Genomic DNA, 19,849 nt, shown 5'->3' on the forward strand with positions numbered 1-19,849 from the left:
ATGTGGCTATGCAAGCCTTCTCATTATCTACAATCTAAGGTCTAAATATTTTTCAACAGCCTATTTTATACAGGGTACGGCCCAGGGTTGGATACTACAAAGTATTTACTGATAGGCAATTTCTCTTTCGGGGTTATGTGGCTATGCAAGCCTTCTCATTATCTACAATCTAAGGTCTAAACATATTTCACCAGCCTATTTTCATCCGGGGTTCGAACCAAAACGCGTCTCCAAATAAATCCAATAATTTTTTGGTGAGCTACCCAGGATCGCCAAATTACAAGTGACATCATTGTTTACCAACACTCCAAGTTGCCTAGAAACCCAAGCAGAAAAAACAAACCAAACCTTTAATCTTAGACTAGATGACAGTAGAGTTTGAAATTTGGCCAAATTATTTCATTAAGGAACAGCGGAGATACCAATTGGGAGATGGACTAGAATCATGTAAGTGATATATTATGTGAAGGACTTAGGGGGCAGCCTATTCCCCCAAAAGCGGGCATAAAATCTTCAAGGGAATTTCGCACACAATTTCGCCCAAATGCAGTTCATTTTTAAGTATAGAGGGTAACTGTGGGTAGTCCAATTAAAAAATTAAGTAAAAAACTGGTCAACCAACCGGGTCAACCTAGAGGGGGCCTCCCCTCGAAAGCGGGCATAGTACAGAATATAGACAAAATCATATTCAAATTAAAGGAATATTTGTGTTAAATACGAACATTAATATTAGGGTTTACGATTACAAAAGATTTCATGTGGGGCAGAATATTTTGGTAAGGATTAATGAGGCCGGCAAATTTTTCAGGACTCTGGACATGATCCAGAAATGGAAAAAGTGAGATATCAAAGGTTGACCGAAAAATTGGTTAAAAAGCTAATCTGAGTATAGAGTAGAAGAGAGAAAAATTGCAAATTAGGCAATAACCACTCCTTTAAGGAAAAGCGGGGATCCCCACTGGGAGATACTTTATGCGTAAGCAGCTCCAAAAGCAAATTCTCCAAAAAGCGAGCATAAAATATCTAAAGGAATTTTGCACACATAGGAAATTGAAGATAATTCTTCTGTATAGAGAGTAATTGTGGGTAGCCCAATAAAAAAATTGAGTAAAAACAAATCGTGTTTTGATGGAACCACCTTAGGGTATCTTCTCCTCAAAGTCGGGCATAGACCAGAATATAGACAACTGAGATATGAATATTGATATAAGGATTTGGATAAACCAAAAATTGGTTTTTGGGCGTGTCGACCTAAGGGGTCTTCCCCCTTAAAATCGGTCATAGTACGGAATATGGACAATGTCATATTCAAATAAAAGAAAAAATCGCGCACAATACGAAAATTTATATTGTGGGGTAGGATTGCAAATGGCAATTTCGGTATGGGTTTGTAATGGCTTTTAATTTACCTCAGACATGTTAGCAGACATGTTGAAAAATAATTGAGATATGAATATTGACTTATCCTAACATAAGAATTTGGATAAACAAAAAATTAATTTTTGGGCGGGTCGACCTGAGGGGCCTTCCCCTCAAAATCGGGCATAATACGAAACACAGACAATATCATATCCAAATTAAAGGAAATTTCATTTAAAATATGAAATCTAATATTTGGACAAGCAAACTGGGGACATGGGTACCTGCATATCGATTATAAACTTTTTGACCTGGTGTGTTTTATGGGTCAGGCCTAAGGGGCTGCCTTTTCCCTTAAAGAGAGCAATTTTGATTGCAATATGGAATATGAAGTTTAAGGAAAATTCGATAGGTAGCTCATTAAAAAGAAATTGAGTAAAAGAAAACCGGCACAAAGGGCTCTCCCTTTAAAATCAGACATAGTGCGGAACATAGACAATATCATATTTACATTAAGGGGAATTTCATGCAGAATATGAAAGTTTATATTGTGGGGTAGGAGTACAAATGATTTCATGTGGGGTAAGGTATTTTGGTGAGAGTTTTGGAGGGACTGGCAATTTATCCTGGATTTCATGATCAAGAAATGTCAGCTAGAAAAAGTGAGATATAAAAGGTTGATCGAGAAAGTAGTCTCAACTTAAAAATTTTAACAAATTCATACAGAAAATCACGAAAATTCCATGAAGGCTTCTCTCTCCGGTCGTAGGAAGTTTTGCAGTTCGATTTTCGAACTGTTTACTGTTAAGATAAGGATATCATCTAGATACAAGCTACCTAAAAGTAATGCGAAAAAAGTTCCGAAGTAGATGACACTTGCGAACGTACCTCTGGGGGTTCTTCTGAGACTTTTCAATATTCCCTTACTCTCAATAACCGTATAATTTCATACCGACCTAATTGAAGAACGATTTTTATTCTCTGAACGTGCAAAAAATTCATTATCTGGTTCAAAAGGACAAACTTTTAGGAGAAAAATAATATAAAGTATACGCACAAGGCAATTAATATCGATTATACGCACCTATGTAACCTTCTAGTGATAAAATTCAAATAATATCGATCATACGCACATATGCGCAGGAAGTTTTGCAGTTCAATTTTCTAACTGTTTACTGTTAAGATAAGGATATCATCTAGATACAAGCTACCTACAAGTAATGCGAAAAAGATTCTAGATGACACTTGCGAACGTACCTCTGGGAGGTCTTCTGAGATTTTTCAATATTCCCTTATTCACAATAACCGTATAATTTCATACCGACTTAATTTAAGAACGATTTTTATTCTCTGAACGTGCCAAAAATTCATTATCTGGTTCAAAAGGACAAACTTTTAGGGAAAAATAATATAAAGTATACGCACAAGGTAATTAATATCGATTATACGCACCTAAGTAACCTTCTGGTGATAAAATTCAAATAATATCGATCATACGAACATATGCGTATTAAGATTTGCAGTTCGATTTTCTAACTGTTTACTGTTAAGATCCGGATATCTTATACATACAAGCCACCTAAAAGTAATGCGAAAAAGTTCCGAAGTAGATGACACTTGCGAACGTACCTCTGGGAGGTTTTTTAAGAACGATTTTTGTTTTCTGAACGTGCCAAAATTCATTTTCTGGTTCAAAAGGACAAACTTTTATGAGAAAAATAATAAAAAGTACACGCACAAGGCAATTAATATCGATTATACGCACCTATGTAACCTTCCGGTGATAAAATTCAAATAATATCGATCATACACACATATGGCATGTTTTCAAAAATCTTTTCAATAGCATATTTTGACGTTTTTTTTATTTTTTTTTTGTGCTTTTTGTTAAATTATAAAATTTTACTTGTTTGAATTATTTTTATTATTTTTTTTTTAATATTTATTATTTTTTAAAATGCTCTTTTGTAATTATTATATTTCTTTTCAATTTTTTTTTTAAATTTATTTTTTATTAATTTATTTTTTTAATTTATTTTTTTATGAATTTTTTTTAATTCTTTTACTTTTTTTACTTTTTTAACTTATTTTATTTTTTTAATTTATTTATTTTTTTAATTAAATTTTTTTATTTTATGTTTTTTTTTTATTTATTTTTTTTTATTAAATTATTTTAATGTATTTTTTATTTAATTTATATCTTATTTATTTATGTTTTTAATTAATTTTTTTTATTTTATTTATATTTTATTTATTTATGTTTTTAATTAATTTTTTTTATTTTATTTATATTTTATTTATTTTTGTGTTTTTTCATTTTTGTACTTTGTTCTTATTATTTTTTAAATATTTAATTTTTATAATGCAATACATTTGATACGTATTAATATTTTGGTTCTTTGTACAGTTGTGCGTATAAAGAAGAAACAAATCCTCATCAAGCAATTATTGTACGCTTCAACTTTTCTATGTATTTTTCTACACAATTTTCAGAATTTTTAGGAACGAGAATAGTCAGCTTTCACTAGCAGTAAACCTATGTAATTGAAATCATATTCCTTTATTTTTACGCTGGAAAGACCATTTTTATCAATTAAAAAAAAACATTTTAAACAACTATTTTTGAAAATTTTTAATATTACGTATACGCATAGCTGAACCAAATAAATATCAATTATACGCACCTATGGATATGTCCATTTATCATTTTACTTATATTTTCTCAAAAATTCCGCATGAGTTATCGCCAAATCTACCAACAAATTATGTTTTTTTATATAGAAGAAAGTAATATAGAAAGATATCCTAAAAATGTTGCCCGATTCCCCATACATTTTCATTTACTATTAATTAAAATAATTAATAACACGTATACGTAGACTATTGAAAGTTTTATAGCCAACAAGCAAAACTGAGAGAATTATTTTGTTTTGTTTTTTGAACCATCGATTTTTTTTTCTTTTAAAAATTGACAGCCGACTACCTGTCATAATAACCCCAAAAGAACTATTAATGGATTTCATTTTGACGAACAAAATAAAATAAACAATAATAAAAAAAATACCATAAATAATAACAACAACAACAAAAAAATCTAGCTACATGTGTATTGAATAGCTATAACAAAGAATAGGCAAAATTTCTGCTCCGGCTGAGTGGGCTCATTGGAATTTGTTTGTCCAGAGACACAAGATGTAGAAATAAGGGAAATCAAGCAATAGCCATATTTTCCCATTTGAAAGAAATGCATGTGAATCATGCATAAATATTAAAATAATAAAATAAAAATTTTAAGAAAATTATTAAAATATATAAAAATAGCAAATGATTAATTCCATAGGCAAAAGGCCAAAAACTGAATGGACCAAAAAGATAATGAAACCAATTCTTGTTATGGGTTTGTCACCTCCAAGTCAGTGTTTTAAGATACTAACACTAAATGTTCGCATCAAGGGATTGTAGTAGGATGATAAGGGACTTAGATTTGAACGCAAACGATCCAAGGCTGAGACAGCTGTGGTGGAACTTTTCTGATAGCGACCACCTGTGCTGAGCGAGGGATCATATAGATTCGCTGAAGTCGCCGAGGTGCCCAGGCCACCGCCATAGTAACGATTGTAACGATAACGATCACTCATCGAGTTGTTGGTGGGTGTTTTGGAGGAACGCGAGGAAGATTGGCCAGACAACGACGACGATTCGCCGTCGTTCTTCTGATAGGCAGAGTCGCCGCTCTCTTTGGAGTAACGGCGAGAATTGCGACGTTTTTCCTTTTTGTTGCAGGGAGTTTTGCTGTGACTGCGTCGATCACGAAAGAATTTAAATTCACTGCAATTGAGGGGTGGTTGTTTAAGGTTTAGTAATTTTTAGATATATAAAAAACTGTTATTCGTTGTAAAATGGAATATTTTTTCTTTTTATAGAAAAAGGCAATCACTTTTTTCTTTTGGCACTTTTTTCTCTTTTGGAAAATTTTATTATTTTTTTTAAGTTTTAAGCATTTTTCCACCAGTATTTAATAAAATTTTCATAACTTTTCTTCTATTTTCTTCTATTTTTTCTATATATCACATAAATATTTCTTCAACATATATGTATATATGTAAATTTTTCTATTTTCTCTATCACTTTTTTTTTTGTGTGCTTTCTTGAATTTTTAGTTTTTATTTTTTCTTAAAAAAAAAAAAACACGCGAGCCGCTGCTGATTATCATCGTCGTTCAAACGTATTGTCGAAAAATCAAAAATTAACTGAATCTCACACGTCTATAATTTTCTTATTTTCTGAACGGTAGCGTAGAAAAACCAACAAGAAAAAAATAAAAATTTGTAAAATATATACGCTGCTGAAATGTGGTGTGAAAACAAAGAACAAAAAAAGATCGTGAAAATTGTGAAAATTCTGAGAGAACACAAGCAGCCACACTGCTTCTGCGAGAGCACATTCGCCACAACCAACAAAGATTTGGTTCGGCGAGGCAAAAAGTAGAGTGGATAAGGTGGGGGCGTTGCGTTTCAAGAATTGCCATTAAATCTTATGAACATGACAATGGTAATATTCCAAAATTGCCAACACAGGAAAATAGGTGGAAAAAAAAACCAATCAGGAAATACCATTTATAAACATGGCAAAAACCATTCCTGACAAACAAGCGAAAATTATTTACATAAAGCAAAGTTGATTGTCTCCTCTACCTTCGCACAAGAAAGAGGACAAGGCATCACCTGCAAAACTCACAAACCTAAAACAAGAAAATAAAAATGGTGCAGATGCATGTACCTCACATTGAACTACTTTACGTAGAAAATTGAAAATAATTTTTGCGCACTAAATATATTTTATTCATAACAAAAAAAAAAAAAAAAAAAAAACTCAAAAATCTCATGCGGTCTGGTCTTGCCAGCCGCCACCACAGCCAGTCAGTGTTTTCTTTTTGCTTGCTGCTAATGTTGGTTTCTAAAATTATTTTTCATTTATTTGCTTTTTTCAAAATGCAAACATTGTATAAACATTCAAAGCGAAATAAATAGATCTTAAAAATCTATGTAAGCTAGATTAACTTAGCAAATCAATGTTTGCTCTTTTATTTCAAAATGCTCAGAGAGTAAAGAAACATTTTTTTGCAAATGAGTTTTTTTATCTCTATATTTGGCTCACTATGCTAATATTTAATGAGTTTATAAATAAAAAAAGAAATATTTTTTAATTAATTAACGAAATAAAAAAAAAACAAGACAGCTAATTAAGTAATGAAGAGTCGGGCAATATTGTCATTTTTTGATTTTAAATTTAGAAAATTTAAAAATTAATTTTTTTAATACATTTAAAATTTTTGGAGCAGCTTGCAAAATATGCAATAAAGTAGGCTTGCATGGCAAAATAACAAAGGGACCCATAGTGCGTATACTTTATGGGGCAACAAATATTGAATAACGTATACGCAGTATGGTACCAGACACTTTTACTATGGTAACAGTTCATCCATTTCAATGAGATACAATAAAATAAAATAAAATAAAATAAAATAAAATAAAATAAAATAAAATAAAATAAAATAAAATAAAATAAAATAAAATAAAATAAAATAAAATAAAATAAAATAAAATAAAATAAAATAAAATAAAATAAAATAAAATAAAATAAAATAAAATAAAATAAAATAAAATAAAATAAAATAAAATAAAATAAAATAAAATAAAATAAAATAAAATAAAATAAAATAAAATAAAATAAAATAAAATAAAATAAAATAAAATAAAATAAAATAAAATAAAATAAAATAAAATAAAATAAAATAAAATAAAATAAAATAAAATAAAATAAAATAAAATAAAATAAAATAAAATAAAATAAAATAAAATAAAATAAAATAAAATAAAATAAAATAAAATAAAATAAAATAAAATAAAATAAAATAAAATAAAATAAAATAAAATAAAATAAAATAAAATAAAATAAAATAAAATAAAATAAAATAGAATAAAATAAAATAAAAATAAAATGAAATAAAAAAAAAATAAAAATAAAATGAAAAAAAAAAATTTAATTAAAATAAAATAAAATAAAATAAAATAAAATAAAATAAAATAAAATAAAATAAAATAAAATAAAATAAAATAAAATAGAATAAAACAAAATAAAATTAAATAAAAAAATAAAATAAAGAAATAAAATAAAATAGAATAAAATAAAAATAACATAGAATAGACAAAAAATAAAATAGAATAAAATAAAAATAACAATGATATAAAATAAATTCAATTAAAATAATCTAAAATAATATTTACAATATTTGGAGCAGCTTGCCAAATCTGCAAAAAGTAACTTTGCCTGTACAAAATAACAAAGGGACCCATAGTGCGTATACTTTATATGTCAGCAAATGTTGAATAACGTATACGCAGTATGGTACCAGCCACTTTAACTGCTGATCTATTTCAAGGAAATAAAATAAAAAAAAAAAATAAAATAAAAAAAAAAATAAAATAAACTAAAATTAAATTAAATTAAAATAAAATAAAATAACATAAAATAAATTAAATTAGACTAAATTAAATCAAATTAAATTAAATTAAATTGAATAAAATAAAATTAAATAAAATAAAAAAAATTAAAATAAAATAAAATAAAATAAAATACAATAAAATAAAATAAAATAAAATAAAATAAAATAAAATAAAATAAAATAAAATAAAATAAAATAAAATAAAATAAAATAAAATAAAATAAAATAAAATAAAATAAAATAAAATAAAATAAAATAAAATAAAATAAAATAAAATAAAATAAAATAAAATAAAATAAAATAAAATAAAATAAAATAAAATAAAATAAAATAAAATAAAATAAAATAAAATAAAATAAAATTATATTTGCAAAATAGAGTAAAACTAAATAAAAATAAAATAAAATGAATTAAAATAAAATAATTTAAAACAAAATAAGGAAGCTAAATATGGCCTATACTTCTTCCCCTCAGATATGAAAAAATTAAGTGCCCCATTTTTACTAAAGGTCGCAACCGTTCTGCATTTTGTTACAAAATTATGAAAATTCGCTTCAGCTGCCGACTTAGAGTCTATGTGAAATGAGTGAAACAACTGTTCATATCCCACAATGGTGTGTGCGTCCACCATGGGAAGTGACAAGTCGACTGATTCCTTTTTTGATACAAATTGCCTTTAACTTTAAACTTTTATAAAACCAAGAAATCGAATATTGCAATTGAAGCTCCTTTAGAAAGATATATAGCCATTTCAATTTCTCGGTTGTCAAGTGTCTAACCCAACGTTATCCTTATAAATCACAATTTATTTATGAAAATAACTCATAACGCTTTTTGAGCCTCTTATTGAAGGTCTAATAAGTTTGTTGATTCATGCTAATAAATTTAGAAAATTAATTATTATTATTTTTTTATATCTATATAATGCTATACAAATTCTTTTGATTCATATTTTTAAATAAAATATGAAATGGGTAAAAACAAGATGTGTTAATGGTACGTAGTATGCAGCCAAAATGGGGCTTACTCTATACAATTAATAACACTAATACGTCACATTGTTCTATTTATAGGCGAGACAATAATTACGTTGCTAATTTCAAAGAGGAAAAACAAATAATTTACCCAAAAAACACTAAGAAGAGGTTTGCCAAAAAATTAAAAAAAAAAAATTAACGATAATCCATCCACGGGAGTAGATATTTTTGTGTCTTTGGAAATTGCCAGAAAATAATATTTGTTGAAAATAATAATAATAAGTATAGGAAACATGTGGATTTTTTCAAATTTTTTTTTTTTCAAAAAAGTTTTTTGAATTTTTTGTATTCAGATTTATAAAAAAACATGATCCAATAATCATGTTGAAAATTTCGTTTTTTTGACAAAAATTTTTTGTTACAAAAAAAAGAAAGAACATTTGTAATTGCTTTAGCGATTTATGTCTTATTTGGTTGTATAAAAATCTTGCCAAAAAATTCTTCTTCAATAAAGAATCCCAACCAAGTGATTTGTTTGCTATCAAATTTTTCATACTTCTTTTGTTTGCATGACTCGTTTAGCAGCCTTGTAATTTCAAGGAATGAAATGTCTGCATGTCTGGCAAATAAGCTTTTTTGTTAAATTTTTTTTTTTTGGTTCAAATTTTAAACAAAGAGATTTACATTTAATATAAAATGTCTTGTTAAACAAAGTCATGTTAAATACTAACAAAAAAAAAAAAACATAAATAAATAAATAAATATGTATATTATGTGAACGCCAAAAAATATTTGGTTTGGCTAACAAGATAATGAGTAATGAATCATTGGAATGCATACTTTTACAATACTCTAGGGCACTTATTTTTCACAATATGTATGTATAAAACGAATACGTAACAGCTTCTACTTCTTTTACATTATGTATACGTATAGAAAGGAACGATAAAGTAAGTCTGCCTTTATAAAGTTTAAAGTTTTTTACTACACAAAATCTAGCCAAAATTTTTTTAATTACATAAGAAAATGTTTTCATAAAAATTGTGTAATTTTTTTTTAATCTTTTATTACCGAAATTTTTATAAAAAAAGTTATAAAAATTAATTAAAAAAAATAAAAAATTTAATTTTTATAAAAAAAATTCTAAAAACTAATTTAAAAAGAAAATATTTTTAGAAAATGTAGTTAAAAATTTTTCTTTGTAAGAAAAACATATTAAAATTTTTATTAATAATGAAATTTTTTGAAGAAAAAATTTAAAAACTAATTTAAAAAGAAAATATTTTTAAAAAATTTAGTTAAATTTTTTTTGTAATTAAAAAAAATTTAAATTTTTATTAATAATGAAATTTTTATAAAAAAAATTAATAAAATTTTTATAAAAAAATTATAAAAAATACTTTAAAAAAAATATTTTTAAAAAATTTATTTTTTTTATAAAAACTAATTTAAAAAGAAAATATTTTTAAAAAATTTAGTTAATTTTTTTTGTGATAAAAAAAATTTAAATTTTTGTTAATAATGAAATTTTTATAAAAAAATATTTAAAAAAAATTTTATTTTTATAAAAAAAAATATAAAAACTAATTTAAAAAGAAAATATTTTTAAAACATTTAGTTAAAATTTTTTTTGTAATTAAAAAATTTTAATTAATTAATAATGAAATTTTTATAAAGAATTTTAAAAAATAATTAAAAAAAATATTTTTAAAATTTAGTTACAATTTTTTTTTTGTAATTTAAAAAAATTAAAATTTTTATTAACAATGAAATTTTTATAAAAAACAACAAAATGTCTATAGGAAATTGCTTTAAAATTATACTTCTATTCAGAATTTTTTCTACATGTTTTTCTATTCTTTAATTAAAAATTTGTTTTAATTAAAAATTTTGTAAAATTTGTTTTTTTTTTTGGAAAGTTTTGTCGATTTTTCTATAGCCATTTAATTTTTTTAAGATATTTTGTTTTTTTAATTTTATTATATATTTTTAAAAAAAGATTCTAAAGATTGTAATTTTTATAAATTTTATTTTCCCATAGCCTTACATAAAAATTCTTCTTAGCAGACTTTTCTCGTATTAAAATCAAAACAAAAGAATTTTTTCCTCTGCCATAACACAACAAAGAATACAATGAACTTTGTTAAGATCAATGGGAGCATGGAAAGGAAAGAAACTGAATTTATGACAACCCCTTACTTCCTGTCCATTACCAATTTGAATGTAAAATGCCCTTTTAGCTTTTATAATAAACAATCTAGAATACCCATAACAGATTCATAAATTTCAAACTGGTAAATACTTTTTCTATTCAAATTAGACGTCAACAAGAGAAATTAAAAAAAAAAACAGTTTTTGTAATCAATGGCATACTAGCCGTCGAGCAAATACAACAACGCACCTCAGACGAAAAAGAAAGATCGGCGGACACATTTCCGCATTGACAAACAGCAAAACGAAGAAAGCAAGGAAGAAAAAGAAAACAACCAAAGTAAATAGAAAACGAAACACATACAGACGCTAGCACATATACTAGACAAACTTAGAACAAAAAGAAAAAAATCTGTTTTCATCTAAAAATAAGAAAACGGAATTAAAGGTGAAAACTTCCTAGTATTTAATCGAAAAAAAAAAAATTAAAAAAAGTAGTAAAATAAGAAACAAGATATGCAATGTTATTTGTTAGAGCATAGTATGCTTTATTTGCTGCCACAAATGTTGATAGCTTGGCGCGAGTGCATTCAACGCCAACACCAACATCACCACCACTACCAAACGCCGCTAAGAAAACATTATCAACACCACCATCATTATGCCATGTGTGCCATCTACCCCATAGATATATTGTTGCCATTGCATTGCATTTGAGATGCTACAATAACACCATCAAGGAAAAGTCAAGTCAATTGCCTTTGTTGTTTTTTATTCTTCTTCTTCTTTTTTTTGTTTGTTTTTGGTATATCATCCGCACCAAGAACCTTGAACTCTGGGCTCTGTGCAAGTGATGACAGCAGGAAAAAGCAAAAACTCATAAAGAAATTGTGAAAGAAAAAAAAAAGGAAGAGAAAGAACCTAGGCATGAAAAATAGCACAAAACCATAATGCCCACACAATTTCTGTGTGTGGACCAAGAGTTTTTGAGTTTCCTTTCGTTTATATTTACGCAGCATTGCATTTGCATGCAATGATCGCTGGTCCAAGAAATTTTATGAGTGTTTTCCATAGATGTGCTTTTTTCTGCTCAGTATAGTCGAAGAGATGGCATTGAGTAAATCCCGAAAAAGCTTTTCAAGTATAAGAGACAGCAAGACACCAACATTTGTTTATTACTTCAAAAGTTGAATAAGAAGAGAGAAAGTGAGAGAAAGAGAGGGAGAGTGAAATCTCAGGTATTTGTGAGAACAAAACGGAACAATCTCTGTTGCAGAGTTGCCATATAAATTTTTAACGTTCTCATATAAGAAGAGAAATCCCAGGTATGTTATTGGTGAGAACAAAACAGAACAATCTCTGCTGCAGAGTTGCCATATACATTTTTTATGTTCTCATATAAGAACGATAATAGGCAGAGAGTTTAAGTTAATTGCCCAGCTTTAAGGAAACCCAAAATCTACGGAATATTAAAAAAAGAAACGGAACTAATATTGACGGTAATATCGTGTGCACAATATGCCCTTAACAAACGGAAGTAATTGAGAAGTTACAATTTGAAAAGTCTTTATTTTCCAATTTTTCGACTTGTACTTTCATTGCCACATATTTGGAAAGTCTATTTTGTACTTTTCTTTGAAAAGGCAACATTTTTGTATATTTTTTAGCCTTTCTTGATTCTTGATCGTCGTAAAAATCTTAGACGATCTAGACATGTCCATCCGTCTGTCACGTCTGTCACAATCTTTAAAAATAGAGATATAGAGCTGAAACCTCGCACAGATTCTTTACTTGTCTATACGCAGGTAAAGTTCGAAAATGGGCTATATCGGACTACATCTTCACATAGCCCCTATATGGACCGAACCACCGATTTAGGGTCTTAGGCCTATAAAAGCCACATTTATTATCAGATTTGCTGAAATCGGGGACAGTGAGTTGCGTAAGGCCACATTCTTCGTCAATTTGGCCTGATCTGTTCAGATTTAGGTATAGGTGCCATATAGACCGATCTCTCAATTTAAGGTCTAGGGCTTATAAAAGTCTTATTTATTGTCCGATTTTGCCAAAATTTGGGACAGTGAGTTGTTTTCAGCCCTTCGACATCCTTATTGTCCGATTTCGCCGAAATTTGGGACAGTTAAGCCCTCCGACATCCTTTTTCAATTTGGCCCAGATCGGTTTAGATTTTAATATAGCTGCCATATAGACCGATGCCTCGATTTAAGGTCTTGGGCCCATAAAAGGCGCATTTATTGTCCGATTTCGCTAAAATTGGGGACAGTGAGTTGTGTTAGGCCACTTGATATCCTTCGTCAATTTGGCCCAGATCGGTTCAGATTTGAATATAGCTGCCATATAGACCGATCTCTCGATTTAAAGTTTTGGGCCCATAAAAGACGCATTTCTTGTCCGATTTCGCCGAAATTTGGGACAGTATGTTGTGTTAAGCCCTCCGATATCCTTTTTCAATTTGGCCCAGATCGGTGCAGATTTGAATATAGCTGTCATTAGACCGATCTCTTTATTTATAGCCTTGGGCCCATAAAAGCTACATTTATCATCCCATTTAGATGAAATTTAGGGCAGTGAGTTATGTTTAGCCCTTCGACATATTTCTTCAACTTGGCCGAGATCGGTTCAGATTTGAATGTAGCTGCCATATAGACCGATCTCTCGATTTAAGGTCTTGGGCCCATAGAAGGCGCATTTATTGTCCGACGTCGCTAAAATTTGGGACAGTGAGTTGTGTTCGGCCCTTCGACATCCATCTCAAATTTGGCCCAGATCGGTTCAGATTTGCAAATAGCTGCCATATAGACCGATCTCTCGATTTAAGGTTTTGGGTCCATAAAAGGCGCATTTATTTTTCGATTTCGCCAAAATTTTGGACTGTGTGTTGTGTGAGGCAGGTTTGGGATCTGTCCCATTTGCCGAAGGGATGTTAGGCTTCTCGACATCCGTGTCATATATGGTTCAGATCGGTCTATATTTGGTCAATGTCTGTGCCGAATTTGGTCCAAATTGGACCATATTTTGATAAAGCTGCTATGGGGTCATAACTTAACTTTTACTTATCTTTACCTCTTTTACTTGTTTTTGATTTAGAAAGTTTACCTTCAAAAAGCCCATTATTGAGGTGCCTTTCAGATGTGAAGCTTTTCTTTGATTATTTTTCGAAATTTTGTTCTTGTTTTTCTCATTGGGTACAATTTTTGGTACCAAAAAGTACAAATTTAAAATGTCTATAAATTTGCCATTTTTTAATTTGAGCTTTAAATGTCTCACATGGTATGTCTATTTTTACTTTTTCCGAAAAGGGTACTATTTTTCGTACCAATTTTACCTTTTAGGTATCTAAAGACCATGTAGCGCAGAGGTGGGCGTGTCCGCCAATTACGCTGAATAGCCCACTTCGAATCGTGGCGAAAACTCATAAAAATATTTCAGTGGTGGTTATCCCCTCCTAATGCAGGCGACATTTGTGAGTGCCGAATTTGGTCCAATTGGACCATATTTCGATTTAGCTGCTATGGGGGCATAAATTATGCATTTTTCACCGGATTATAACGAAAGGTGGTTTACATATATATCCTAGGTGGTGGGTAATGTGGGGTGGGTTCTGCGCGGCAGAACTTAACGGCCTTTTTACTTGTTTTAGATTCAGAAAATTTATCTTTAAAACGCCCATTATTTAAGGTCTTCTTGGATTATTTTTGTTCTTGAGAAAAACTCATTGGGTAAAATTAAATTTTACAAATTTAAAATGTCTATAAATTTGCCATTTTTTAATTTGAGCTTTGAATGTCTCACATGGCATGGTTTTTTTTTACTTTTTCTGAAACGGTACTATTTTTCGTACCAATTTGTACCTTTTTGGTATCTAAAGACCAAGTTGAATTTTTTTAGTTTTTTTCCAGCTTTTCAGATGGGTACCATTTTTGGTAAGACACCGTAGCGCAGAGGTGGGCATGTCCGCCAATTACGCTGAATGGCCGGCTTCGAATCCTGGCGAAAACTCATACAAAAATATTTCAGTGGTGGTTACCCCTTTCTAATGTTGACGACATTTGTGAGGTACTGCAACATCTGGCATGGCAATTGGAAATTTGCAAATTTTGCCCATGACCATTCTCTTAAGGAACTGGGGCAAACTTCTCAAATATGTATGAGTGCAGTCCTATTCAAATTTAAGCTCATTAATAAGGGGTGTCCTTTTTATAGCCGAAGTCCGAACGGCGTGCCTCAGTACGACACTTCTTTGGAGAGAAGTTTCTACATTTGACCTTATTTCAAACTGAGCTGTATTACGAGTATGAATCGGTTCGATTGTTGGCAAGAACTTAAGAAACATTTTCAATGGGGATTACCTCCTCACTGAGCTGTCTATTTGCCGAGCAGTTTAGTTTGATTGAGTTACCATTGAGGGGGTGCTCTTGCGGTTGATTTTCACAGGAGCTTTTGAATCTCTCGTTACAATCCATAATAGACTACAAGTACAATGAAATCTAACGTGTTTCCATACATTTGGAAAGTCTTTACAATAGTTATGGACAACTTTTCGTTTGGGGACTAAGCTTTATGGAAATCCTCTCGTTGAGTTAAAACTTGAACAGACTAACTCATTGTTATGCGTGAAGGCTCCCATCAGTTCCTCAATGTTCAAATTTGCGAGTTTAGTGCCCAATTGCCCAGGTCCGTCTATGACGCTAAACGGCTGGGTTCGAATTCAGAAGTTGACTGAACCTGATTATTTAGTGAAATTATCAATGACTCATCAACTTCTCACATATCAATGAGTGCAGTCAGTCTCGCCAGGATTCGAACCCAGGCGTTCAGCGTCATAGGCGGATATGCTAACCTCTGCGGTATTGTGGCCTCCTCGTAGAATTAGCTTATAATAAAACTCTCGTTTGTATAAAAACTACGGCAACACTGATCTCCTCCCTAGTACTAACTCTCTCCCGCTGTATCTACCTTTTTCACACATTCGCTCTCTTTCTCTCTCTCTCTTCTTTTTAAGCATTTTTTTAAGGAAATATTTATCAGAAAATTTCTTATGAAATATAAATAAAGCATCTCATGCAGCTTTCAAGCTTTTCTAGCCGAGTCACATATCCAATGGATTTTTGAATTAATCATTTACTCTTCTCCTCAAGAGAATAGACCACCATAGCGTGGGAGAGAGAGTTCAATATAGAGATAAAACAAACAATTTTCACATCTGTATATATTTTTGTACACACACATACACGCATAAATTTATGGCGGAATCGAATAATTTTCATTTTCCTAAATTGATTTATTTTTAAATAAAAAAAGAACTCGCAAGAAAGCACAGAAAGTGAACGATTTTTTTTCTACATTATTTTAGATTATTTGGCGGCATTTGAAAAGAAACACTGACCGATTTTATGGTATTTTTGTTGGTTTTTATATAATTCTAATTAACGCTGATATGGGTCATTTACGCACAACATGTGAGTGAATTTTTTCTTAGTTGGGGTACATTGACTGGGGAAAAATAGAAAAAAATGTCTAGTTTTTACTTCATAGAGGATTTAATAACACTACAATTTTATCACTTTTTTGATTTTTTGGATATTTTCCCTTTTTTTAAGATTTATTATTTTTTTTTCAGAATTTTTAAGTAGAGCAATGTGTAGAAATATAAGTCACATTTTAGTTGAAAATTTTTTTATTTTAAAAAAAGCATTGAAGATATGAGAAATAAGCATAATTCACAACTTTTTCTTTGTTTTTCAAATATTTTCAAGTGTTTTGATCTTTAAGACAAAATATGGGTATAAATCGCACACTTTTTCTATAGACACAATGATAATCAGGCGGCAAAATTTTTAAAATTTTTTTTTTGGTGTATAAAAACATGTTTAAATTCAATTTTATAAATTTTATTGCTTTATGTTTAATTTTATTTTTTTTTTTTAATTTTTTTATATTTTTTAATAAAATTTTTTTTAATTTTTTACATAATTAACCACACATTTTTTTAATTAAGAAATTTTTGTTTTTCCATTTCTTAAGTGATTGCTTTCTTTTTCAAAATATTCCACTTTTTTTAATAAATTGTTTGGATGGTTTTTTATATTTTTTTAATACATTCAAAATTCGTTTAAAGTTCATTAGAATCAAAGAAGAGTTCCTTCACGTTTGGCCATATTATTATCGCACCAAAATAATTTACCGATTTGTTTTTTGTTGTTGCGCTGGCTGCTGTTGTTGTTGTTGCTGCTGTTGTTTTTCGCGCTCGCGCTCCCGCTGCTGCTGCTGCTGCGTTTGCAATTTTTGTTCGGGTCGTTCGCTTGGATTACGCCGAAATCTTTGCAACAGACTATTGCAACCATCGGACAACAACTGCGTTACACTGGCCGCTGTCGCACTACGCATATAACGGCGCTGCTGGCGCGGTTTAGTCTGTGAGCTCGCCGTCAAGTCTGCCAGGGTATCCAGCTTCTCTTCATTCTTATCTTTACTGTTGTTCTCTTTTTCCTGGCTAACGGCAGTAGAGCTGGCCATAGATTTTTTCGTGGCTGTAGGTGATGTTGTTGTTGCTGCTGCTGCTGTGGAGGCCCCTTGCTCATCACCATTTACCAAAGAAATGGCATCTTTAAGAGTAGCAAAAACATATGATCTTCGTCTCAAGGGTTTGCCTTCGCCTGTTGTGGACGAAGAGTTTGTCAAGTCATCCGAATTCGAATTTGCATTCTCTTCGATTTTGAGATCATTTGCTACAGCAGAGTTACTTCCGGGTTCTTTCTCTGTAACATTGGTAACTCTCTTTTGCTCTTTATTTGTATCTTTTGTTAGGAGAGGATGTTTTTCACTTTTTTCTCTTTGGAAACGATTGAGAAATGCGGTGGCCATATTTTTTCTCTATTGCTTCGTTTCGTTTCGTTTGTTGTTTGTGTGGCAGCTGTGTATTAAAACTTGAGAGATTCGAGATCGTTTGTCGTTTGATGGTCTGTCTTTATTACTGTGAGAACAATTGCTCAAAACAATTTTATGAATTGTTTCATTATATTTGGATTTGGTTTTCTTTCGGTTTTCGGAGTTTTGTTTACATTTTTTCGAGTTTCTGTTATCTGTTTTTGTATTGCATATGGAAATTTTTGTGCCTTTAAATAGGGACTAAACACAAGTTCATTTTGTTTTGTGGGAAAATGTGTGTTTACCCAAAAGTAAATCATTTCCTTAACGCATTCATAATATAATTATTGCTCAAAATAAAGGATATAAACATTTGATAATTAAAAATTTCACTACAAATCGAGAATGTTTAGCCAAAGTATTGAATATATATTCCCCAACCAATAGGCAGAGATGATTTTTTGTTTATATTGAAATGTATACCTAAAATAATTGGGGAAAAATGTATATATTCCCTCGGTTTTTATAGGGTTAGGTATTCTGTTTTAAATAATAAAAACATGAGTTCCTTCAATGAGAAAATTAAAACCAAAAACAAAAATGAAAAGAAAAATATAATAAAAATATATACAATAGAAAGCGGAAAAATATATTAAAATATATTAAAAAATATTAAAAATATTTCAAAACTAATTAAAAAAATTAAATATTAAAATTGTTAAAAAATTAATATTAAAAAAACTGTAAAAAAACATAAAAAAATAAAAATTAAAAAAATAAAGAAAAGTAAATAAAATAGAAAAAAGAAAAATTAAAAAAATAACATAAAAAAATAAAAAAATAAAATAATATAAAAAAAATAAAATTATATAAAAAAATAAACAAAATAAAACAAATTAAAAAAAAAATAAATTAAATAAAAAATAAAATAAATTAAAAAAAAAAAAATAAAATAAATTAAAAAAAAATAAAATAAATTTAAAAAAAATAAAATATATTAAAAAAAAAATAAAATAAATTTGAAAAAAAATTAAAATAAATTTAAAAAAAAAATAAAATAAATTTAAAAAAAAAAATAAAATAAATTAAAAAAATAAAATAAATTAAAAAAATAAAATAAATTACAAAAATAGAGAAAAATTAAAAAAAAAAAAAATTTTTTTGAATGTTTCTTTTTAATTTTTTTAATTTTTTATGTTTTTTCTAATTTTTTCAAAATTAAATTTTTTATTTTTAAATTTGTCTTTAAATGTTTATTTTTTTTTTTTTTGCTTTTAATTATTTTGAATTATTATTTTTTAATTTTTTTAAATTATTTTAATTTTTTCATTTTTAAATTATTTTAATTTTTTTATTTTTAAATTATTTTAATTTATTTTTATTTGCATATTTTATTTTTTTATATATTAAAACGTTTTGTTTTTTTTTTGTTTTTAATGTTTCTTGAAATATTTTTATTTTTATATTTTTTATTTAATTTCTTTGAAATATTTTTCTATATACTTTGTTTTTTAATTAAATTTTTAAATTTTTTTTAATTTTTAATATTTTTTTTATTTTTTTTACTTTTAATATTTTTAAATTATTTTAATTTTTTTGTTAATTTGCAATTGTTTTATTTTATAAACGTAACAATTTAATATATATATAAAAAATTAAATTGTTACGTTTTTTTTTATTTTTTAATGTTTTTACATTTTTTTTATATTTTTTTATTTTTATATTTTTTATTTAATTGCTTTTAAATATTTTTTTTTATTTTTATTTATTTATTTTTTTTTTATTTTTTATTAACTTTTAATATTTTTAATTTACTTTATTTTTTTTTAATTTTGAATATTTTTAAATTATATTAATTTTTTTTTAAATCTGCAATATTTTTTATTTTCTTTATATATATTAAACGTTTAGTTTTTTTTTATTTTTTAACGTTTCTTTAATTATTTTTATATTTATTATTTACTTTCTT

The 19,849-nt window shown here is 27.9% G+C and overlaps 1 protein-coding gene across 1 annotated transcript in view; it reads right to left on the reverse strand.

Annotated features, from left to right (window-relative positions):
• LOC106084854 (uncharacterized) overlaps positions 1 to 19,849 on the reverse strand; it is a 125,620-nt gene that overhangs the window by 36,543 nt on the left and 69,228 nt on the right. The window contains exons 7-8 of the mRNA XM_059361453.1: positions 17,198 to 17,886; positions 4,794 to 5,187 (exon numbers count right to left, since the gene is read on the reverse strand). Of these exons, the coding sequence (XP_059217436.1) occupies positions 4,794 to 5,187; positions 17,198 to 17,886 (1,083 nt within the window). The remainder of the gene's footprint in view (positions 1 to 4,793; positions 5,188 to 17,197; positions 17,887 to 19,849) is intronic.

Source organism: Stomoxys calcitrans, chromosome 2 (genome assembly GCF_963082655.1).
Source record: "Stomoxys calcitrans chromosome 2, idStoCalc2.1, whole genome shotgun sequence".
NCBI classification, from domain to species: Eukaryota; Metazoa; Arthropoda; class Insecta; order Diptera; family Muscidae; genus Stomoxys; species Stomoxys calcitrans.